The 20,930-nt window shown below is 42.2% G+C and overlaps 1 protein-coding gene across 1 annotated transcript in view; it reads right to left on the bottom strand.

Moving 5' to 3' along the window:
- The window catches only part of Dhc36C (Dynein heavy chain at 36C), a 542,513-nt gene that overhangs the window by 234,186 nt on the left and 287,397 nt on the right, over positions 1-20,930 (bottom strand). Inside the window, exons 29-31 of the mRNA XM_072306421.1 lie at positions 19,071-19,250; positions 11,773-11,904; positions 7,483-7,707 (exon numbers count right to left, since the gene is read on the bottom strand). Of these exons, the coding sequence (XP_072162522.1) occupies positions 7,483-7,707; positions 11,773-11,904; positions 19,071-19,250 (537 nt within the window). The remainder of the gene's footprint in view (positions 1-7,482; positions 7,708-11,772; positions 11,905-19,070; positions 19,251-20,930) is intronic.

Raw genomic sequence — 20,930 nt, 5'->3', positions numbered from 1 at the left:
ACGCTGTCCGAACAAGTCGAAATCTGTCGGGACAAGTCCAAACTTGTTCGGGTCTCTTTTCCTTCGTGCGACCGGAAATAAGTTCCAAACCTGCCCGACGTTGCCACCTTGTAACTTTTTCACCTCTGCAACGTTGCCGCTCCGACCAACCTATCATTCTTCTTTTTCTTCTAACTTCTAAAAATGTGTTGAAATTGTGAAAAAAAACTGTTAAAAAATAATATTATTCAATCTAAAATATAATAAAAAACACTGAAAATAAAAAAAAAATAAATAGAAATATAAACAAAAAAAATAAAAATAAAAAAATAAATAAAAATATAAAGCAAGCGCTTACGTAACACCTTACGTCAGAGGTGATGTCCAGCAACTCGGATACATTGCTGTCGATTGATTGTCGAGGCGGATTGTTTCAAGGACATCAAGTATGATCTGGATCATATATAACACCTGTGCATCTCCAGTTTCTGGAACACCGACGAGATCCGGATTCCGATCAATAGCCAGGATTTCTATAACGTGGCTGGTGATTCCAAAATATACATTGAAGGAACTCTGACCTACACGTCAAATAGGGCTGACGCGGCTGCTGACAATGGCAAGACTGTACTTTTATCCAACAACGCCTTCGCCTTCTTATTCGATGAAGTGCGTCAGGAGTTGGACGGCAAGGAAGTGGATCGAGCCATGAACGTAGGCATCTCCAGTACCGTCTGCACCCTGCTGACTTGCACCAATGATGAAGTTACGGGACTAGAGTCCCTTTATACTGAGAGTCAAGACAATTTGAATCCATTTCTGATTGGTTCCCGTATTTTAGGCCTCCACAGTGTCACAAACGGGAATAAAGATTACATTTTCACCAATTGCAAAGATTATAATCTGGAATGGACCAGGGAATTACGGGTTCGGCAAGGAACAAACGGAATGAGAGGAGGAATGGAGAAAGGCATTTGAGAATGGGCCGATCAAAGATTACGAAAACCGTTCAATTTCTGTAATCTTTATTCCCGTTTGTGACATCCATGAGCCGACTTGTCTTGACTCTCAGTATAAAGGGACTCTATACGGGACTTGAAAACGCCGGTTGGGGCTCGCCTGTTGTGAACGTAAGCGACAAGTCGTTCAGCGCTCTTATTCCTTTGAGTCACTTTGTGAGCTTTGCTCACGAATCCAAGGGCACCACTTTCCGCCAGAAACAAGAGATCTTGCTCATCCGTGCTCGCACCAACAATGGCCGTCCAATGGAGACTTGAAACCCCATGACGACCAGCAATGTGGAGGCTCCGTCAATCATCGGTCTGGTATTCCAGACCAACAGATCCGACATAAAGACATTTGGATGCCAGTAAATTTGACTATATCAAGTTGCGCTCTTTTGGTCCATTTGAACAATGGACCACTAGACAAGGTACGAATAATTTAAGCAATCTGATACATGTTTCTTAACCAGAATTTCACGTAAAACACGAGTCGCGCAACGAAAATTACTGAAACCAACTCCTAACGGAGATATTATTATTTTTATTTCACATTGGTTACCAGGAATTTAAACTGCCCGCTCACAAGAAGCTCAAAACTCTACGTGAGCCAAATCACGAACTATAACGGTTTCAGCAAGCTTCTCAATCGAGCAATGTTCATTTCCCACCGTGTATTTTTCAAACTATAAGTAATTTGCTATAGCTGAACCAAAGCGTCAAGATTGAGGTGGCCAGATTTTTTTATCGCAGAGACGTTCATGATAACGTTTAGCGCGCGATGTGAATCACGTAGAGCATTGAGTTTTCATGAGCGGGTGGTTTCAATTCAAGCGCCAAGATTCATTAAATATCTTCGGAGGGAGTTGATTTCGGTAATTTTCGTAGTGCGCATCGTATTTTACGTGAAATTTTGGTGAAGAAACATGTATCATAATGCTGAAATTCGTACTTTGTCTAGTGGTCCATTCTATCCCGTGCGAGAATCTGAACGAGGATTTTGACAACGACATGTTCGCTTTCTACCATGAGAACTACATCAACTTTATGACGGACTTTTCACAAGAGGAAAAGCTGTGTGGACCTCCTCTCTCCAAGAAGAAATTCAAAGAGGAGAATCCGATGTTCGTGATGCGATGCTTGTGCAAAGATGTTCTGAAACTGGGCCCCTTGGATATTCAAATCGATTTGGAAGCACATGAAAATATCCCGCAAGGAACGTTCGCTTATGCTATTCACAACGTAACATTCTCTTATCAATCACTTTCAGGAACTGTAAAGAAATCCACTGACTTTTCATGTCTTTAATATTTCCTCCATTTTTCCATTTTCTTTGAAATTTGTTGTACTTAGTTTGTAAGATTTTCAAGAGGAATTTGTACGATTAGGATGTAAGATTCACGATATTTCATTTGAATGAATTTCTCTGTAACGTTTTATCGTCAACGGTAACAAATATCATTAAACCGAACCCTTAGTTTCTTACTTTATTTTCCTGATATCAGCATTAGGTGGGGGAGGGGGTGCGAACGATGGTGAAAAAACCATGAAATCTTACCCGGGGGGAGGGGGGGGGGCTGAACGGAGCGGCAACGTTGCAGAGGTGAAAAATTCACGGGATGGCAACATCGGGCAGCGGCGGATCTAGCAATTTGGCAACACCGGATTTTCTCCATTTATCCCTATGCTAAGTAATCGATTCTTGTCGGAGCACCTGACCCCTCCAAGAATCGATACACTTCCATAAGTTTAAATGGCGAAAAGACAATGTGGCCAATTTGCTGGATCCGCCAATGACGTCGGGCAGGTTCGGAACTTATTTCCGGTTGCACGAAGGAAAAGAGACCCGAACAGGTTTGGACATGTCCCGGCATATTTCGACTTGTTCGGACAGCGTTCGATCCGAGCGCAGCTTTGTGGCTTTGATGCAGGTTTAAACTTGTTCGGACTCTGAACGGTGGCCGGAGGAGGCGACGGCGTTGACAGAGGATCACCTGAATCGACGCGGAAATATCAAAGTGCGGGTGGGGCATAACGTCATCCATTTGAGGAGGTGGAGGGGGTGTAGAGGTTAGGTTAGGTGAACGCCTTACTATCGTTAGGTATGCAACCCACTATATTAGCCCCTTACTCTCGCTAGGTATGGAACCTGCATATTAACGCCTTACTTTCGTAAGATATGCAACCCGTACGGTAACGTCTGGCGTACCTAAGGTATGGTACCCGCATATTTGCGCCTTACGTCGGCGAGGTACGCAGCCCGCAACTGAAACTGGGTAATTTGACAATATCGTACTTGAGTTAGGTTAGGTTCTGTTGGGTCAGGTCAGGTTGGGTTGGGTTAGGTAAGGTTAGGTTGGGTTGGGTTGGGTTGGGTTGGGTTAGGTTAGATTAGGTTAGGTTATTTGGGTTGGGTTGGGTTAGGTTAGGTTCAGTTAGGTTAGGTCACTCGACAACACTGAACTTGGGTTAGGTCACTCGGTAACACTGGACTTAGGTTGGGTTGGGTTACGTTAGGTTAGGTTGGGTTAGGTAAGGTCAGGTCGGGTTAGGTTTGGTTAAGTTGGGTAAGGTTCGGTTAGGTTAGGTTTGGTCAGGTTAGGTAACTCGACGGCACTGAATTCGGGATAGGTCACACAGCAACACTGAATTTAGTTTACATTTCGACATTTCAGGTGACCGCAAGTCGCCATTTTGCCTCTACTCATTTGGTGAGGATTGAATAAAAATCTGTCGAAATTATTTTTCGTCTGATTCTGCATCCATTACTGTGATTCACAGAACTAGTAATAAAAAGCTCCCTGTCAAGACTTTTTCGGCAGAGGAATAAAGGTAGCAATTTCATAGGAAAAATTTACCTATTGAGTGCGAAGAAACTTTGTAGGTATGCCCTGTCAAAACGGTCCCATGGGTTCCATTAGGAATTTCATGGGGACCAATGGGAACCAATGGGAACCCATAGGATGGGGAAGTAAACCTGTTGGTACCCATGGGAGACCATCGGGAACCTATGGGACAGGCAGAGAGGACTCTTGAAACCCGTGGGGGGCCAGAGAGACCTAATGGGACCCTTTGGACAGCCGGAGTGACCTAAGGGAACTCTGTTTTTTTGTTTCTTCGAGAGCCAAGTCGCAGCGTGGTGAATTCTTGCCGTCTCAAAAATTGCCCTGTAAATGACAGCTGCAGGTATTCTCGGACTTGAACTGGAGTCCGTAGGAGGCCCGCCAAGTCTACAACGGCAAATTTTTTGAGTCGAACAATTTGAAAACTGTTACCTGCGTCCAAAAACGATAAGTACCTGGCGGATCAGTTTGTTTCCTTGTTAAAGGACGTTAAATGGACCACTAGACTAGGTACGAGTTCCAGCATTCTAATACATGTTTCTTGACTAAAATTTCACGTAAAACACGATGCGCACAACGAAAATTACCGAAATCAACTCCTTACGAAGATATTTAATGATTCTTGATGCGTGAATTTAAACCACCCGCTCATGAAAACTCAATACTCTACGTGATTCACATCCCGCGCTAAACATTATCATGAGAGTCTTTGCGATTTAAAAATCTGGCAACCTCAATCTTGACGCTTTGGCTCAGTTATAGCAAATTGCTAATAGTTTGAACAACACATGGTGGGAAATGAACATTGATCGATTGAGAAGATTTTTAAGCGTTTTAATTTTCCAAAGAAATACACCGCAATGAAAAATGGGTAAAAAGAATCGGGTATTGTTGGTTGTGCCACGCCACACTAGTACTCCAGTTCAGTCTGAAAAGTTTTGGTATGGGAGGAAATTCGCTGACCGCAATTCATTGGAATACATCACTATCAGCGAGCAAGAAAAAATCTTCTGCTTTAATTATTAATTACGTTGGTATCTAAAATGGAATTTTTGAGATTCGGACGCATTTAGAGAGACATTACGAACTAACACAAACAAGACGGAATTTCACTGAATTAAATAGCCACGTCCTGAAGAAGGGAATGAAGTTGCCATTATTTATTTATTTTTTTTAAAATTAATTCCTAACACTGGTTTTTTCACTAAGACCCAATACAATCTAGGAATAACATTCAATTAAATGCTCCAAAAGGGGTTTCATCAAACCTGCTAGCAAGTGCCCTTGAAACATACCCAGTTAGCACAAAATATTTTGAAAATATTTTGAAAATATTGTCACCTTTATCAAAATATTTTCATGACAATATTGTAATTAAAATATTTTCAAAATATTTTTAAAATGTTTTTAAAACTTTTTAGGGAATATTTTGAAAATGTTTACAAAAAGTATTTTTAAAATAATTCAAAAATATTGCAGGTAAACATTTTTTAAATATTCCTTAAAAAGTTTTGAAAATATTTAAAAAATAGTTTTAAGCTCTCAAGTTAGTATATGGTGTAAAATACACCAGTGTAAATTTAGTGTAAGTACCTACCTAGTACGTGATATCGAAAAAAAAATAACACGAAAAAAAAAAATAATAATAGGAAAAAGAAAGAAGCCTGAGAAAACACGGCGTTATAATTAAAGCTATGATGAAAGTTGAGCCGCGCACTGACGCAATACATGCTATAACAGCCTTGACAAGCATGATTTTAACCCGTCACACCATCAGCTCCCTGTGGCTAAGTGGCAGAGTGCGGGGCTATGACAAACGCCGTTCGGGTTCAAGTCCACACGAGGGCGTCCGGGTATTTTACCTTTCGGGAATTAGGCATGGTTCCAATGGGTTCCAATGGGGATAGATCCAAACCCGCAGGTTCTTGACTGACCAATCCCATTGGAACCCATTGGAACCATGGTCAATTCCCAACGGGTTCCCGTGGAAATTCGCTACGGGTTCCCATTGCGATTTCCTACGGGTTCCAATGGGACCGTTTTGACAGGATGTGCTTCTCTAAAATGGGAGATTTGAACGCACTTTCCGCTCGCTGTACAGGGTGTTTCAGACCACCCGTACCAGGCCTTTTTCTCGGTTGGTATAGGTTGTACGAAGTCGGAGACCGCGGGGTTGAATAGAGAATTCACCCCAAGGAATCCGAAATTTGTGGTCCTGAAACCCCCCCCCCCATCTCCCTCCCCGGGGGTGAAGGGGGGGTCACGATGCTAAAACTCACGGTTCCCGACCGAATTGCGGATGGATCGCATCAGAATTGAAAAGCACGGAACATTTCACGTGGAATTGACCCCTAAAAGTCCAAAATCTGACCATCCAAGACCCAAAAATGATCCCCTAAAGAGGGGGACAGTACCCTCCCTTCATAATTTCTCTTTGGTCTCAAAATTGACGTAGATTCTCTAGAAGAAGACGCATTCCCAGGTAATCGACCTCGAGAAATCCAAATTTCATGGTCCCGAAACTCCTCTAGCCCCCCTTGGGGGGGTAAACGGGGGGGCCCAATTTTAAAAATCGGGACTCATTTCCGAATCGCAAATTGATTGCATCCAAATTGAGGAGCAGAACGAATTTACATCTAAGGTGACTCCGAAGAGTTCTAATAGACCCCCCGAACGGCAGAAAGTAACTACTGAGGAGGGGGCTTCGCCCCTGCCAAAATTTTCTCAAGATCCCTCTTTGGTCGCAAAATTGACGTCGATTCTCCAGAAAAAGACGGTTTCCCATGTAATCGACCCCGAGGAGCTCAGGGAACATGAAATGTAGAGTCCTCGGGGTCGATTACATGGGAAACCGTCTTTTTCTGGAGAATCGACGTCAATTTTGCGACCAAAGAGGGATCTTGAGAAAATTTTGGCAGGGGCGAAGCCCCCTCCTCAGTAGTTACTTTCTGCCGTTCGGGGGGTCTATTAGAACTCTTCGGAGTCACCTTAGATGTAAATTCGTTCTGCTCCTCAATTTGGATGCAATCAATTTGCGATTCGGAAATGAGTCCCGATTTTTAAAATTGGGCCCCCCCCCTTTATCCCCCAAGGGGGGCTAGAGGAGTTTCGGGACCATGAAATTTGGATTTCTCGAGGTCGATTACCTGGGAATGCGTCTTTTTCTGGAGAATCTACGTCAATTTTGAGACCAAAGAGAAATTATGAAGGGGGGTACTGTCCCCCTCTTTAGGGGATCATTTTTGGGTCTTGGATGGTCCGATTTTGGATTTTCAGGGGTCAATTCCACGTGAAATTTTCCGTACTTTTCAATTCTGATGCGATCTATCCGCAATTCGGTCGGGAACTGTGAGTTTTAGCATAGTGACCCCCCTTTATCCCCCAAGGGGGGATGGGGGGGGTTTCGGGACCACAAAATTCGGATTCCTTGGGGTCAATTCCCTATTCAACCCCGCGGTCTCCGACTTCGTACGACCTATACCAACCGATAAAAAGGCCTGGTACGGGTGGTCTGAAACACCCTGTATAGAAGCTCTTCAAAATTTTAATTTCATTTATTTTTAGTTCCGCTCGGAGACGCTCCATTTGACTAAATGTTAAAGCTGAAAGCAAATGTTCCTGTCCTTACAATATAGATGAAAAAAAAAAAAATCTCCTACCTCTTTTAAGAATTTGAAATCAAAGACAGTTCCTTGATCTGGAGGCGTGTAAATGTATGGTTTTGACGGGGAACAGCATAGATTTTCGGGGAACAAGAAATTGTTCTTTACATTGTCTGGAAAGCTTCTTGAGAGCAGTGCATGGAAAATAATGCTAAATTTTCCCCTGCTATCTGTATCCAAAGCACCTCCGATGGACCAAATACACGAGAAGAAGAAAACACCCTACCACAAAAGCAAAGAGACAAGCTCATTACACACATTCTGAGGCAAAAGTAGGTATGTGTATTTGATATAGTAAAATTACAACTCAAGGTTCGTGGTGGATTTATTCTCCGCGCCAAAAATTCCTCTTTTTACGCACCGTTTCATGAATAATCTCTTCCTCCAAATGTTTACCTCGTACTCGGACTTTTCAAATGTAATTTTTCTGACTTTTTAGAACTCTCTCGAGTTTTCTCTAAGTGACGTGTAAGTCAATCAAGGCCTTCAATATCACCTTCAATCCATTTTCTAAAATCTTCCCAAACTTTATGGAGGAAACAACGGGGGGGGGAGGAGGGGCAGAAATTGCCGAGTGGGGTTTGTCTCCGGAGCTCTCTACATAACTAGACATTTTTAACAGGGGGTGCCTGTCAAATATTAACTGGTGGTTAAATCTCTTAGCTCTTACTTGTCCTGCCAGAGCTACAAATACCATCTGAGCAGTGAAATGTATCATACAAGCACCAAGACCCCGAAAATAGCGGAAGAAGTTTTGCTGCATGTAACAAGAGGTAAAATTTAACCAGAGTCACTAGAACCGGCCCCAAGTCTGTTCTTTTATGCCTTGATTCTGTTATCGGTTACTTACCTGGTTGAAGTTCGAGGAAAATCAGTAGAGTCCGAAACCAACATAATTTTAGATTAGGTCCTTCAAATCGTACAAGACTTATTAACGATTATAGAAATTGTATAATTTTTTATATTTTGTATAAAGTTCTGTTAAGGTAAATATTAGTTTCAGTCTCGCGTCATCCACTTTGGTGAACACATTTTTATTTTTTATAATTTGTTTGGTGTCTGTACGTTAAGTCAGCAAGTTTCATGACTGCTATTGAAGCCACGAATTAGTCCGAAGATTTTGGTCTCCTACTCATTTTTTTGTGTAGGTAATTTTACTGATGGGTATCCATCAGACTCACCAACTTATGGAAAACGGACCCATGTTGACCAGCCTTAACAGTATTACATTCTTGTTTATGTTCTTGGCTATCCTCGGATTTTTACCAGGATATTGACCTGTATTATTATTTTTATATTCCTGTTTATTTTTTTTCTTCTTCATATCTTCACTAGGATGTATTCTAAGCCTTCGGTATTGTACTAATTTGTTATCTGTATTCACGTGAAAAAAATTAACAATTTTTATGAGTATTATACAGGGTTATCCAGAAGTCCGGGACCCCCCTTATAACTTTTGAACAAAAAATGCTAGAGATTTGAAATTTGGGGAATGTTCCTAGGTCAAAGGGAACTACTTTATGGCGTACCCAAAATTTTGGGGGGCGCCCCCCCCTGAGGGGGGGGCGGACCCTAACTTTTTTTTTTCAAATGGGAACCCCTATCTTGTGATACATCATTCAAAAGGGCTTAAAAAAAGAAAACTTTTGGCGCAAACCGATTGTCGATACCTCAATTTTTAACAAAATGGCGGCCAAAAAATGGCGGCTCATTCAAAAGTCTGGGCCTCCGCTCATAACTCATGAACAAAAAATGCTAGGGATTCGAAATTTGGGGAATATTCCTAGGTGAAAGGGAACTACTTTTTGGCGTACCCAAAATTTCGATGGGCGGCCCCCCTGAGGGGGGGCGGACCCTAACCCTTTTTTTTCAAATAGGAACCCCTATCTTGTGATACATCATTCGAAAGGGCTTGAAAAAAGAAAACTTTTGGCGCAAACCGATTGTCGATACCTCAATTTTTAACAAAATGGCGGCGAAAAAATGGCGGAAATGTGTTTTTTGGTTATTTACCGTCGGATTCGCTTGAAACTCGGTTTCCACAGGTTTCCAAGGGTTAGTAATTTCAATTAACGCAACGCGTTAACGCGTTTTAGCGAACGCTATTAAAATGTGCCTCAGTGGTGGGGCGGAAAGGGGAGGCACGGGTGGGACTCGACGCGTAGCCACCTCCCCGTGGTGAGTCCTGGGTAAATGAAATGACAAATCAGGAAACACGATTTTCAACTGGCTGAGAGCAACGCACAGGAAATCTGACACATTCCAATTTAAACTTATTTTCCCGCCATTTTTCGGCCGCCATCTTGGAAAAGCTCGGGTATTTTGCAAATCCAATATCGTATTTGTTTTTTTCGTGCCCGAAAACCTGTGGAAACCGAGTTTCAAGCGAATCCGACGGTAAATAACCAAAAAACGCATTTCCGCCATTTTTTCGCCGCCATTTTGTTAAAAATTGAGGTATTGACAATCGGTTTGCGCCAAAAGTTTTCTTTTTTCAAGCCCTTTCGAATGATGTATCACAAGATAGGGGTTCCTATTTGAAAAAAAAGGGTTAGGGTCCACCCCCCCTCAGGGGGGCCGCCTATCGAAATTTTGGGTACGCCAAAAAGTAGTTCCCTTTCACCTAGGAATATTCCCCAAATTTCGAATCCCTAGCATTTTTTGTTCATGAGTTATGAGCGGAGGCCCAGACTTTTGAATGAGCCGCCATTTTTTGGCCGCCATTTTGTTAAAAATTGAGGTATCGACAATCGGTTTGCGCCAAAAGTTTTCTTTTTTTAAGCCCTTTTGAATGATGTATCACAAGATAGGGGTTCCCATTTGAAAAAAAAAGTTAGGGTCCGCCCCCCCCCTCAGGGGGGGGGGCGCCCCCCAAAATTTTGGGTACGCCATAAAGTAGTTCCCTTTGACCTAGGAACATTCCCCAAATTTAAGGTGATTATATTTGACCGTTTAAATTTCGTTTTTTTTTAAACTTTTCCCGAAATTTGGGGACTTGCCAACGTAATGTTGAACTAATTTTGACCTTACTGAGATAATGTGGAGGCAAATCTAGGGGAAATTGCCTCTTTTCGCTGGAAAATTGAATGACCTTTGATTTGACGTATTTGGGGGTCCGAGCCCCCCCTTAAAATTAAAGCGAAGCGATTTCTGCAATTTTTACTTAAAAGCGGAAACAATTTGGTAAATTTTCCCGTTTAATTTTTTTCTTTACTATAATTTGAACCGAGTTATGATTTTTTGAAAATAGGTCAAATTTGACCTTTGACCTATCATAACTCGGTCAAAAATTAAGATATTGATCTGCGGTTTGCGCCAAAATTCTTAGTTTTTTATGCTCTTTCGAATGATGTATCACAAGATAGGGGTTGCCATTTGAAATTAAAAAGTTGGGGGCCCCCCGCGCCCCCCCTGAGGGGGGACCAAAATTTTGACCCCCCCCCCCAAAAGATGGTCCCCTTTGAGATAGGAACATTCCCAAAGTTTCATTACCCTAGCTTAATTCGTTCAAAAGTTAGCAGGGGTGGGACGGACTTTTGGTACACCCTGTAAAATGGTATTTTATACTTATTTCCGGCTATTTAATACCCTATTAAATAAGCATTTAAAGAAGTATTTGTTGGATTTCTTGATAATCATTGCCCCGCACGAAAAATTTGGTTGCAGTGATACCTTTGGAATTATGCAAGTATTCATGGGTACTTTGAGCTGCCTTTTTGATGTAGCCTACTTCCAGATCCGAATTCCCCATAGTTTATGACTTATATCCATACAACCGAAGGGCGTATCTCCGCATTGCCAAAAAGGGGACGAGATGGAAGGGCGTATTTCTGCCTGCACACTGGAAGATGCTGGTGGATTTTGCAATATAGGAACTATTGTATCTGTCTCATCCACTAATACAGCACTATGTGATTGGGTAAAGTAATGGCATAGAATATTGGCACAGGAATTATGTTCCTTCTTAGCAAATGCAGCTTATATGTATGATTACTTTGCTTACGTTATGTAATGTTTACTCCATCAAATTATATAATCTGCTGCTGAACGGTAGTATCACTATTGCTGTGCAGCCTAAATTCAATATCTTTCGACGGCTTGAGCCTTACGAAGTAGCTGAGGTAGAGACTTCCTTAATAATGATTTATTAATGGGCCTTATTTATCACGTATTTATAACATTAAAATGACATCAGTATTTTCTTCTTTGTACATCGTCCACCTTACAATTCTCTGTGTTGTACAAAAAAACTTATATCTATTTCGAGGAGAGGAACAAATCAGGTACCTCAATCTGCGCTCTGATGTCTAGCTCTGTCAGAGTTTCAACGTATTTCTCATTATTAAAGTCATCCATGAAACACTCGAAGAAATTCATCAAGGCTATGACTAAACTTGCATCTTGGGTGGGGAAGATTTCCTGAAAATGAAAAATACCATTTATAGGGTCAGTAATCCAGTAAACGAAGGCATATAGGATGCGCCTCCGGCCGAAAACGAACATACGGCTGGATTTAGGCCCAATCGATTCTTCATATGAAAAGGAGCTTTTAGCCAAAAGTCCCCATAAATCCCCCTTAGGAACTGCGCACAGTGGACCGATGAAAGTGAAAATTGGACATGTTTTCAAAAATTCACCACGAAGCGAGAAATGGACCTAGATAGTTCATTTTTTCTTGAACTGTAGATAATTGAGTCTACTTTTCCAATAAACTGTGGTTTTGAATGTCAAAGTAATTTAAATGTGAGTAAAATTGAAAGAAATTGAAAATTGAGGATTATTGATCGGCATTTTCTGTATTTACGTCTTTATGAATACCCGGATTGAAAAATACCTTCGTGTACATACAATTTAATTTTGGGCCCCGGCAATGTCCACCTCTCTGTCCTTGACCCTCTGGAGGTGATCGAGTAGCGGTAGACTCCACTGGCGGTGGGTGGGTTACGTACGGTTGCGACTAGGATTATTAGCAAATTCCCTTAATCCCGCTACTTTGAGGCCAGGAATATTACTGGACGTAAGTTACCTTTAGGGGTGAAAACAGTTTTGGACGGTTGCGACGGCCTGAAGGAGAGCTTCCTCTTGCAGTTTCCACTCTTGCCCTTTCCCCTGCTGGTTGCAAGGGGGTGGGGGTCGAGCGTGACTATTATGGAGCAAGCCTGCGGGCGGGCGGGCGGGCGGCTCGCCTCGGCGGACCGCTGACTTGCCGGGGCTCACAGCCCGGAGCCTGAAACCGCGCCTTAAGTGAAACCCCACCCCAGACATGGCTTCGAGCTCGGACTCGTCTCCGAGGGGTTATCGGGGCTGCTCGCTGATCGATGGTTGCCGCTGTCGCTTCTCCGAAGCCGCCGGGTGGGTTCACGGTCGAACCCGGGTCGAGCCGATGGTGGCGGTTTAGCGCGCCGCGTAAGCCCTTGGGCGGGGATCGGTCGTTATGTGGCACCTATGATACGGGCTGCGTACGTGCTTTCGTCGGGTGAGATCGACCCCCCAAAGCTGGGAACGGCAAAACCGAGGCCCGCCGCCATCACCCACTCATTTCCAAGGGGGTAGGGGTGCCCGTAATATAAGTTTTTCAGTACCGAGCTCTTCATCCCTGACTTCTCAGCTCCCAATCCTCGGTAGTTTGCTTTATCCTGAGGCAGGCATCTGCTGGGAGTTATTCTGCCTTCAGGTTCAGGCGGGACCAGGGGACCTCTACGGAGGGTGAGTCTCGCTGCTCATGAGGGTAAGCGGTCTGAGAAATGAAGACCCGGAGAAGCGCAGGGATATTAGATCGCACTGACCCTGCTTCCTAGTATCTGCACAGCTGGTCTTAACGAGTTTAAATTTTTTGACGAGTCACAAGCAAAAACTCTTCAGGTTCTTGAAGTAGAGTGTCTATTGAGTCATTTAAGCCAAAAAGAAAAAAATTCTGTCGAGCTCCTGGAAAAAAAAAGTCGATTTAAAGGTATTTTTTGGCTAAAATAGCCAAATTACCCGTAGCAAGGCCCGTCATATTATTTAATTTTTTTTTTTTTTTTTTTGTCCTGGATATAATGCCCAAGTTTCTTAGATATGCATCTTTTAACCCTGAGATTACTTAAACTACCAATTTTAACCACATGGTAAATTTTGGGGGCCTAAAATGAGCCCTCAGAGCCAAAAATTGCAGACATTTTCGAAAACTTCGGATTTTCAGGGGGGTGTTTTTTTTTTTTTTTTTTTTTTTTTTTTTTTTTTTTTTTTTTTTTTTTTAACGTTGTTTTTTCTACAGTCGTCAATGAGTAATTCTGAAGGGCATTTTCGATTAGATAATTGACATTTTGACTGTTCAGGTGAAGGGGGAGGGGGGCATCAGGCTTTGTTTTGCCATTCTCACAGTTTCTGAAAACGCTTGAAAATTCCCTATTACATTGGAAGTCCAAAATATCCCTTTTAATTAATTAATTACTGTTTCTGATATTATGAAATATGCAGCAGGAGTTACTGCCCCCCCTCCTCCTCACTACGAGTTGCATGGAAACCTTGATCTTACTGCGCGCGCTACCGGATTCTTGCTTTTCGCGTGATGGCAGTCCGTTAGGTATATAGTAGATCCAGGCATTTGCAGGATAAACTTGTAGCATAAACATGTACATTTATATGTAATGCTAAAGACCGCCATATGTTTTATTGCAAATGCCCGGATCTACTATATAACGGACTGCCATCACGCGAAAAGCAAGGATCCGGTAGCGCGCGCGGTAAGATCAAGGTTTCCATGCATGTCGTAGTGAGGAGGAGGGGAGGGCAGTAACTCCTGCTGCATATTTCATAATATCAGAAGCTGTAATTAATGAATTAAAAAGTGATATTTTGGACTTCCAATGTATTTAGGAACTTTCAAGCGCTTTTGTAGCGCGCGCAGTAAGATCAAAGTTTCCATGCATCTCGTAGTGAGGAGGAGGGGGGGCAGTAACTCCTGCTGCATATTTCATGGTATCAGACACAGTAATTTATGATTTAGAGTGGGATATTGTGGACTTTCAATGTAATAGGGACTTTTCAAGCGTTTTCAGAAACTGTAAGTAAGAAAGACAAAGCAAAGCCTGATGCCCCCTCCCCCCTCACCCGAACTGTCAAAATGTCAATTATTTCCGAATTACTCATTGACGACTGTAGAAAAAAACAACGTTTAAGAAAAAAACATCCCCCTGAAAATCCGAAGTTTTCGAAAATGTATGCAATTTTTGGCTCTGAGGGCTCTTCTTAGGCCCCCAAAATTTACCATATGGTTAAAATTGGTAGTTTAAGTAATCTCAGGGTTAAAAGATGCATATCTAAGAAAACTTGGGCATTATATCCAGGACAAAAAAAAATTTTAAATAATATGACGGGCCTTGCTACGGGTAATTTGGCTATTTTAGCCAAAAAATACCTTTTAATCGACTTTATTTTCCAGGAGCTCGACAGAATTTTTTTTTCTTTTTGGCTTAAATGACTCAGTAGACACTCTACTTCAAGAACCTACAGAGGTTTTGCTTGTGACTCGTCAAAAAATTTAAACTCGTTAAGACCGGCTGTGTCTGGGCATGACGAACCCACGCTTGCTAAGTCTGCTACCAACTTCGTTGCCCAGTGACGCTTTTCTTGTCGTAACCGGTAGTTAGCCCAAATTTTCTGAGGTGCCTGTTCAATTCGATAATTCAGACTAAGCGGTGCCGGTTATGACGCCGGACTTGATCCGGCTTGATCGGTGCGGGATTTCAGGGGGAAATCTTTAGGAAGCCGGTGGTAAGTGTGTCCTTCTGGTGCGGCGTTGTTCACCGCAGGCCCTAGGCATTCTTAGGTTGGAATAAGAGTCGGTGCACCCCTTGTATATCCTCGAAGACCCGATCCAATCTCTAGCCCCTCTGCCATATACGGGACCCGAACGCTTATGCAAACTTGCATGATTCTCGGAGGAGGACTTAAAGAATAGGTACCGGCTTCTGCTACAGGGAGTGTTTTTAGTGGAGTTGGGGAATCGAAAGTAGTCATCCCAGGCTCCCTGGTCTTCCGGGCTTTTGTGGGGCGGCCGTGCGACTGCTTGGTTCTCCGTGGCGGGGCGAGTATGTTCCTGACCCACGTCATCGATGAAAGGGTACCGAGCGGACATTTGGGTCCAAGCGCTAAGGGAGAAGGACGAGGCAGAATCAGAAAGTTCCGGCCTGCGGGCTCCTTGTGTTCTAGTCGGTCTAGGGGTACCTGCGGATACTGTGCTGGCGTTGTTTGGGTCTCTGGGGCTGTTTGGCCCAAAAGAGTGTTTCTTCCTCCCATAGTACTCCATTCCGGGGGAGGGTCATTCTCAAGCGGATTCATGGACGGATAAGGCCTGGCAGTGCCAACTTGTCCGTATATCCGATTGTTAGATTCGATGTTTTGCCGGTTCAATCGCACGCCCCCGTTCCCCGTTTCGGTCAATCACCCAAACCTGGATGGGGTCTTGGATGGGCTCATAGGAAAATATTTAGCCAATTTTCATCCCCAATGGAAAAAAACCAAAAGAAAACTAAAAATGAAAGCCTCATCGATTAATATTGATTTTCAGCGATTTTTATTGATAAGTGGTCGCTACTTGAGCGCCAGATCGCCACGAACGGTCGATCTATCTTTTCCCGTTGATTTAGAGATCTCGTCCCTATTAAGGAAGTATATCTATTAATTAAATGGGAATAGGTACACATTACGAGATAAATGCAGATAAGGTTTTATTGATACATGAAACTTTGAAGTGAATTAACGAACAAGAGATGCCTACCGCGAGTAATAACGAGGCGGGACGTGTTTCGAGGATTTGTTTGCCCCGTGACGTAGGTAAATACAATATGGCGTCGATATTCTAGCAAAATTCGATATTAAAAGTTTGCGAAACGGACCATGACATCGTCCTTTCCTTGCTTAGTTCAACTCAAAATATAATTTCAAACACTTAACATAAAAATACTTTTTTCCATAAAATACACCATTTTTAAGAAAATCTATGATAAAAAGCATCTGTCCCTATCAACGTCGTCAACAAAATCCAAGATGTCCGAACTGTGACTACCTACTTTGTTTTCTCATAGGGGGTGACGTATAAAAGCTGGCCACAGTTCGTGTGGTGTGACTTTTAACAAAGTTTGATCGTACCTACACGAAAAATTCAAGTTGACGGTTGTAATAGGGTACCTCCTGATGGATTTTTGGCCAATTTTGGAACAGGTCATCGGAGCTCCTCGAAAAAGAATGACATTTTTGTGATGCACGAAGCAAAACTTTTTAAAAAGAACTGCATCGCGTTGCACCTTAAAGTACTGGGTTCCTCCTCCATTGTTGAGTCATGAGTCAACTGCCCCCCCCCCCCCTCCAGTAAATAACTGCATCAGTTTCATCGTATTCCAATGCAAGAAGTACGGTAGAATCATAATAAACGATTCTGAACAAAATGATAACTCAGTACTGGGAGGTGCATCGCGATTCGGGTCATTTTAAAAAGTTTTACATCATGAAAGTGGCAACACTGTAGTTTAAAATGGTTCAAATAAGCCTTATCCAATACAAAAAACTCTGCGATCGCAACTTTTTTGCAAAATTTTGCAGGAAAGCTCACCTCAAAACCTTAATTAAATAAGAAAATTCGAATTAAATTCCCATTTTCACCCTACTCGTCGTATGCTCAAACGGTATGAAATCGGGCGGCTAATCGTTCAAGTTTTAAAATAGGTAAGTGATCCCAGGTATCAAGAACTCGGAGCAGACTCCGGACGAGTTCTATGTATAGGACGCCGTTTTGTTGTGAGCAGATGATTGCAGCGCATTCGCGCGTAGGATCCTTATAAACTCAGGGGATCCCTCCCCCCGAACCTCGACTCATCCATCACCCGCTCCAAAAGCGAGGTTCAGCCAATGATTGAAAAAAACACATAAGGCGGCTGAATTTTTGTAAAATGAGTATATTTTTGGCGTTTCCCGATCCATTGAGGTGAGGAAAGGTCCGCTTTCACGTTGAGGGGGTGAAAAATTCAATTTTTTACAGATATACGTGATCCTACAGATTTTTTTAAAGTCCAACAACTAATAATATAAGTAAGTTGCGAGGATCCTACGCGAGATTGCAACACCAGTAACTGCTCACGGATTTGTACATTGGCTCTTAAGAGAGTCCAGGATCCTATAGAACCGTCCCCTGGTTTCGGTTCGCGAACGGCCCACGCAGCATCGAACCTTAATACAATCTTCCTATAATATTGCACATCTTACACATCAGCATTGCAGCCATATTAGATCCACCTTAGTAAGAATAAGCTGGGATTGCATCCATGTTGATGTGCTACTCCCCAGGTCTTGCCTGACCATTGCAACAACATTGATGGTAAGGTTGTCGTAATACTACAACGGTCTTACATTATATTAATATGTCTCCTACAAGCTTGCATCTACGTTGATATTTCTTGCGTAACCCCCCCCCCCCCCCCCCCAAGTGTGTTATGTAATACTTGAACGGTTCTTAATGGACTGTTCAACACTGCAAAATTCTCCGCGCCGCGGTCGTTCACAAGCGGTATCCCATCCGAGTGCGAACTAGGCCCTCCGTTGCTTAACCCTAAAGATCGCCCGAGTGTCGCTGCTGTAGAGCTCTTGAGACTCGCGTGATGTCCGAAGATAATTTCGCATTAATAAACGTTCCCAGCGTCGAGAATTTACAAACGTTACGTTGATGACGTCAAGAAGTGGCAAGCTCCTTCCTTCACATCTTAAAAAATAATATATTGATACTTCTTAACATCTCAATGGTGTTGCAATAACCGTTACATATTAACCTTAAAACAACATCGGCATCTTCAGTCTTATCCTGACGATATATAGGTATGTAACGTTCTATCTATATTAGTGACATTACATCAACATATGTCAACAAAGTAACAACATTGCATCAAGAAATCTTGCTGAGTGGGGGCGAACGCATTCAAAACAAAGGCCTTTACACTCGTGAGCGACGATATGATGCCAAGAAACTCCTGGAAATCATGAGTTCGCTCTCGAGAACCCTCTCGACCCTCGTGGCAGATAGAATAGGTGGGAGCTGCAAAAAGGGTTAAGTATACTTGATAAAATGTGTTAGAGGTGTCGTCAGCTAAGTTGACGGTTGTTTACTTTCGGTTTGCAAGCGCCGACGACGATTTTGGGTCTATCCACAGACCCTCGCTCGCTAGTATCCATCTCGAAAACATCCGTCTTATGATCACATTGTAAACAAACTATGTTTCAGTTATGATTCGCGACCTTTAGCCTTTAGGTGGTTGTGATTTCGTTGTAGCTGAAAAGTAGAGTTGTTCGATGTTTGAAAGTATTAAAAAACCAATTCAGGCTTGTGTTACTTTGTTAATCATTCATTACCACGAGAGTCCGATGTTATTGAGATGGATAGTAGCGAGGGTTTGTGGATAGGCCCAAAATCGTCGTCGGCGCTTGCAAACCGAAAGTAAAGAACCGTCAACTTAGCTGAGGACACCTCTGTGAATGAAGTTTTAGTTTTATGAATGAGTGGGGCATGCATGAAAATGACATGAACAACAGATGCATGAGCCGCTGAGCCAACTTACTTTGGCATCTCTATTTCGAAGCCAATATATCAAAAGACTGCTAAACCTCAGAATCAGATTTTTAACTATATTTTTGTGGTTTCCATTTAAAGCAGCTGGTAAAGTGTGCAACCAGGACATTACGAGGCATTCCCAGCCCAAGTGACTTGGTTCTATGTACACAATGCCACATCTTGAGACCTGAACACAGAAAAGGAAGACAATTAGGTTTTTCAATGACCTCCCCCCCCCCCCCACCTTTGATGAATAAAATGGCTTTTTAATAATATAGAATGATAAAAGAATAAAAAGTTTACCGAAACACGCATTTTGAATTGGGATCTAAATGTTTACTTTCTTTTCCTTGAATGCATTTCGGCACAAAAATGCCATCTTCAGAAAGAATGCAATTATGAACACCAAACGCAGAAAAACTTTAAGAAGATAAAGACATATTGCAATGCATAATAAACAACAAACGAAAGCAAAACGAATCAATACATTTTACTATAAAAATTGAAATAGGGAAAATTGGAGTAGAAAAAGAACGCGGGAACGCAGGAACGTAGAAAATCTTCTGGTCACTGATCATATTCCTCCATAGACTTTGTTTTCATTCATAATTCTTAGGTATCCGTAAACCTCAGTCTTGGATGTTGAATTATTTTCTGCCCCAATTTTCTCTTTTTCTATTAATATAGTAATTTATTGATTCGTTTTGCTTTCGTTTGTTGTTTACTATGCATTGCGATATTTATTTATCTTATTAAAGTTTTTCTGTGTTTTGTGTTCATAATTTTATTCTGGCTGAAAATGACATTTTTGTGCAGAAATGCATTCAAGGAAAAGGAAATAAACATTTAGATCCCAAATGCGTGTTTCGGTGAACAGTTCATTCTTGTATTATTTCATACTATTTACAACACGCAAAATGAGTTTCTCCACTTTTTAATAACTACTGAGGCACTAACTTTCACAGGATTATTACGACTCTGAGTGAAATTTCGATATACAACATTTCTAGCAATATTCTTCATCGTGATAAATTATGTTAAATGGCTGGTATTATGATACAAATCGATCAAAATTGAAGGAGAGAATTGAAGTACTTGAAAAAATACACTTTCATTAAATTTGTACTAAATACTGAAAAATACGTATAAAATACAGTATCCAAATCATCATCATTAATATAAACGTCGAAGGATTCCACATTTTAAGCCGGTATCAGACGATCAAAGTGGAGCTCTCAAAGTGGAGTCACGTGGGGAATCTTTGAGGGGAATGGAGGGTCACGTGACCCCACGTAACGCCATTTTGAGAGCTCTGCTTTGATCGTCTGATACGGGCTTTAGTCGATTCTACCTTTTTCTATTTTACTCGAGGGGTTGCCAGATTGTGCGATAAATGTGAATATTTTACATGGGTTTTAACCGAAAAAAGTGCTGAAAAAGTAACTTATATGGTATCAGTAGAGTCTAGGAGGGACGAGAGGCTGCCTTTCGGGGAAAACCCATAATTTAGCCGGAAATGTCATTAAAACAAATCGGTTCTGTTAGAAGCATCAAATGTATAGGTACTAGGGAAAGCTATTTTAAAATAATAATTGCAAATGGACACGGATGCTACGAAAAAGGAAAAATTGAAAGGGAAAGGAAATGAGATGAGGATATGATTACGTAGGCAATCAGAGGGAATAAAACAAAAACATCAGAGAAATTTATATGCAATAAAAGAATAAGAAAAAATTGGCCTCCGGCCAATTTACGCGCGGCGCGAGCGCCGCGTACCGGCGCCTCGCGCCGGCATGTGGGGGGGCTTCGCCCCCATCATGGTGCGAGAAGCGCACAACACTTTCTCGCTTTTGCCGGCGCTCCGCGC

Source organism: Bemisia tabaci, chromosome 1 (genome assembly GCF_918797505.1).
Source record: "Bemisia tabaci chromosome 1, PGI_BMITA_v3".
NCBI lineage: Eukaryota > Metazoa > Arthropoda > Insecta > Hemiptera > Aleyrodidae > Bemisia > Bemisia tabaci.
The sequence above is the reverse complement of the archived record's forward strand: the minus strand, read 5'-3'. Positions and strand labels throughout refer to the sequence as shown.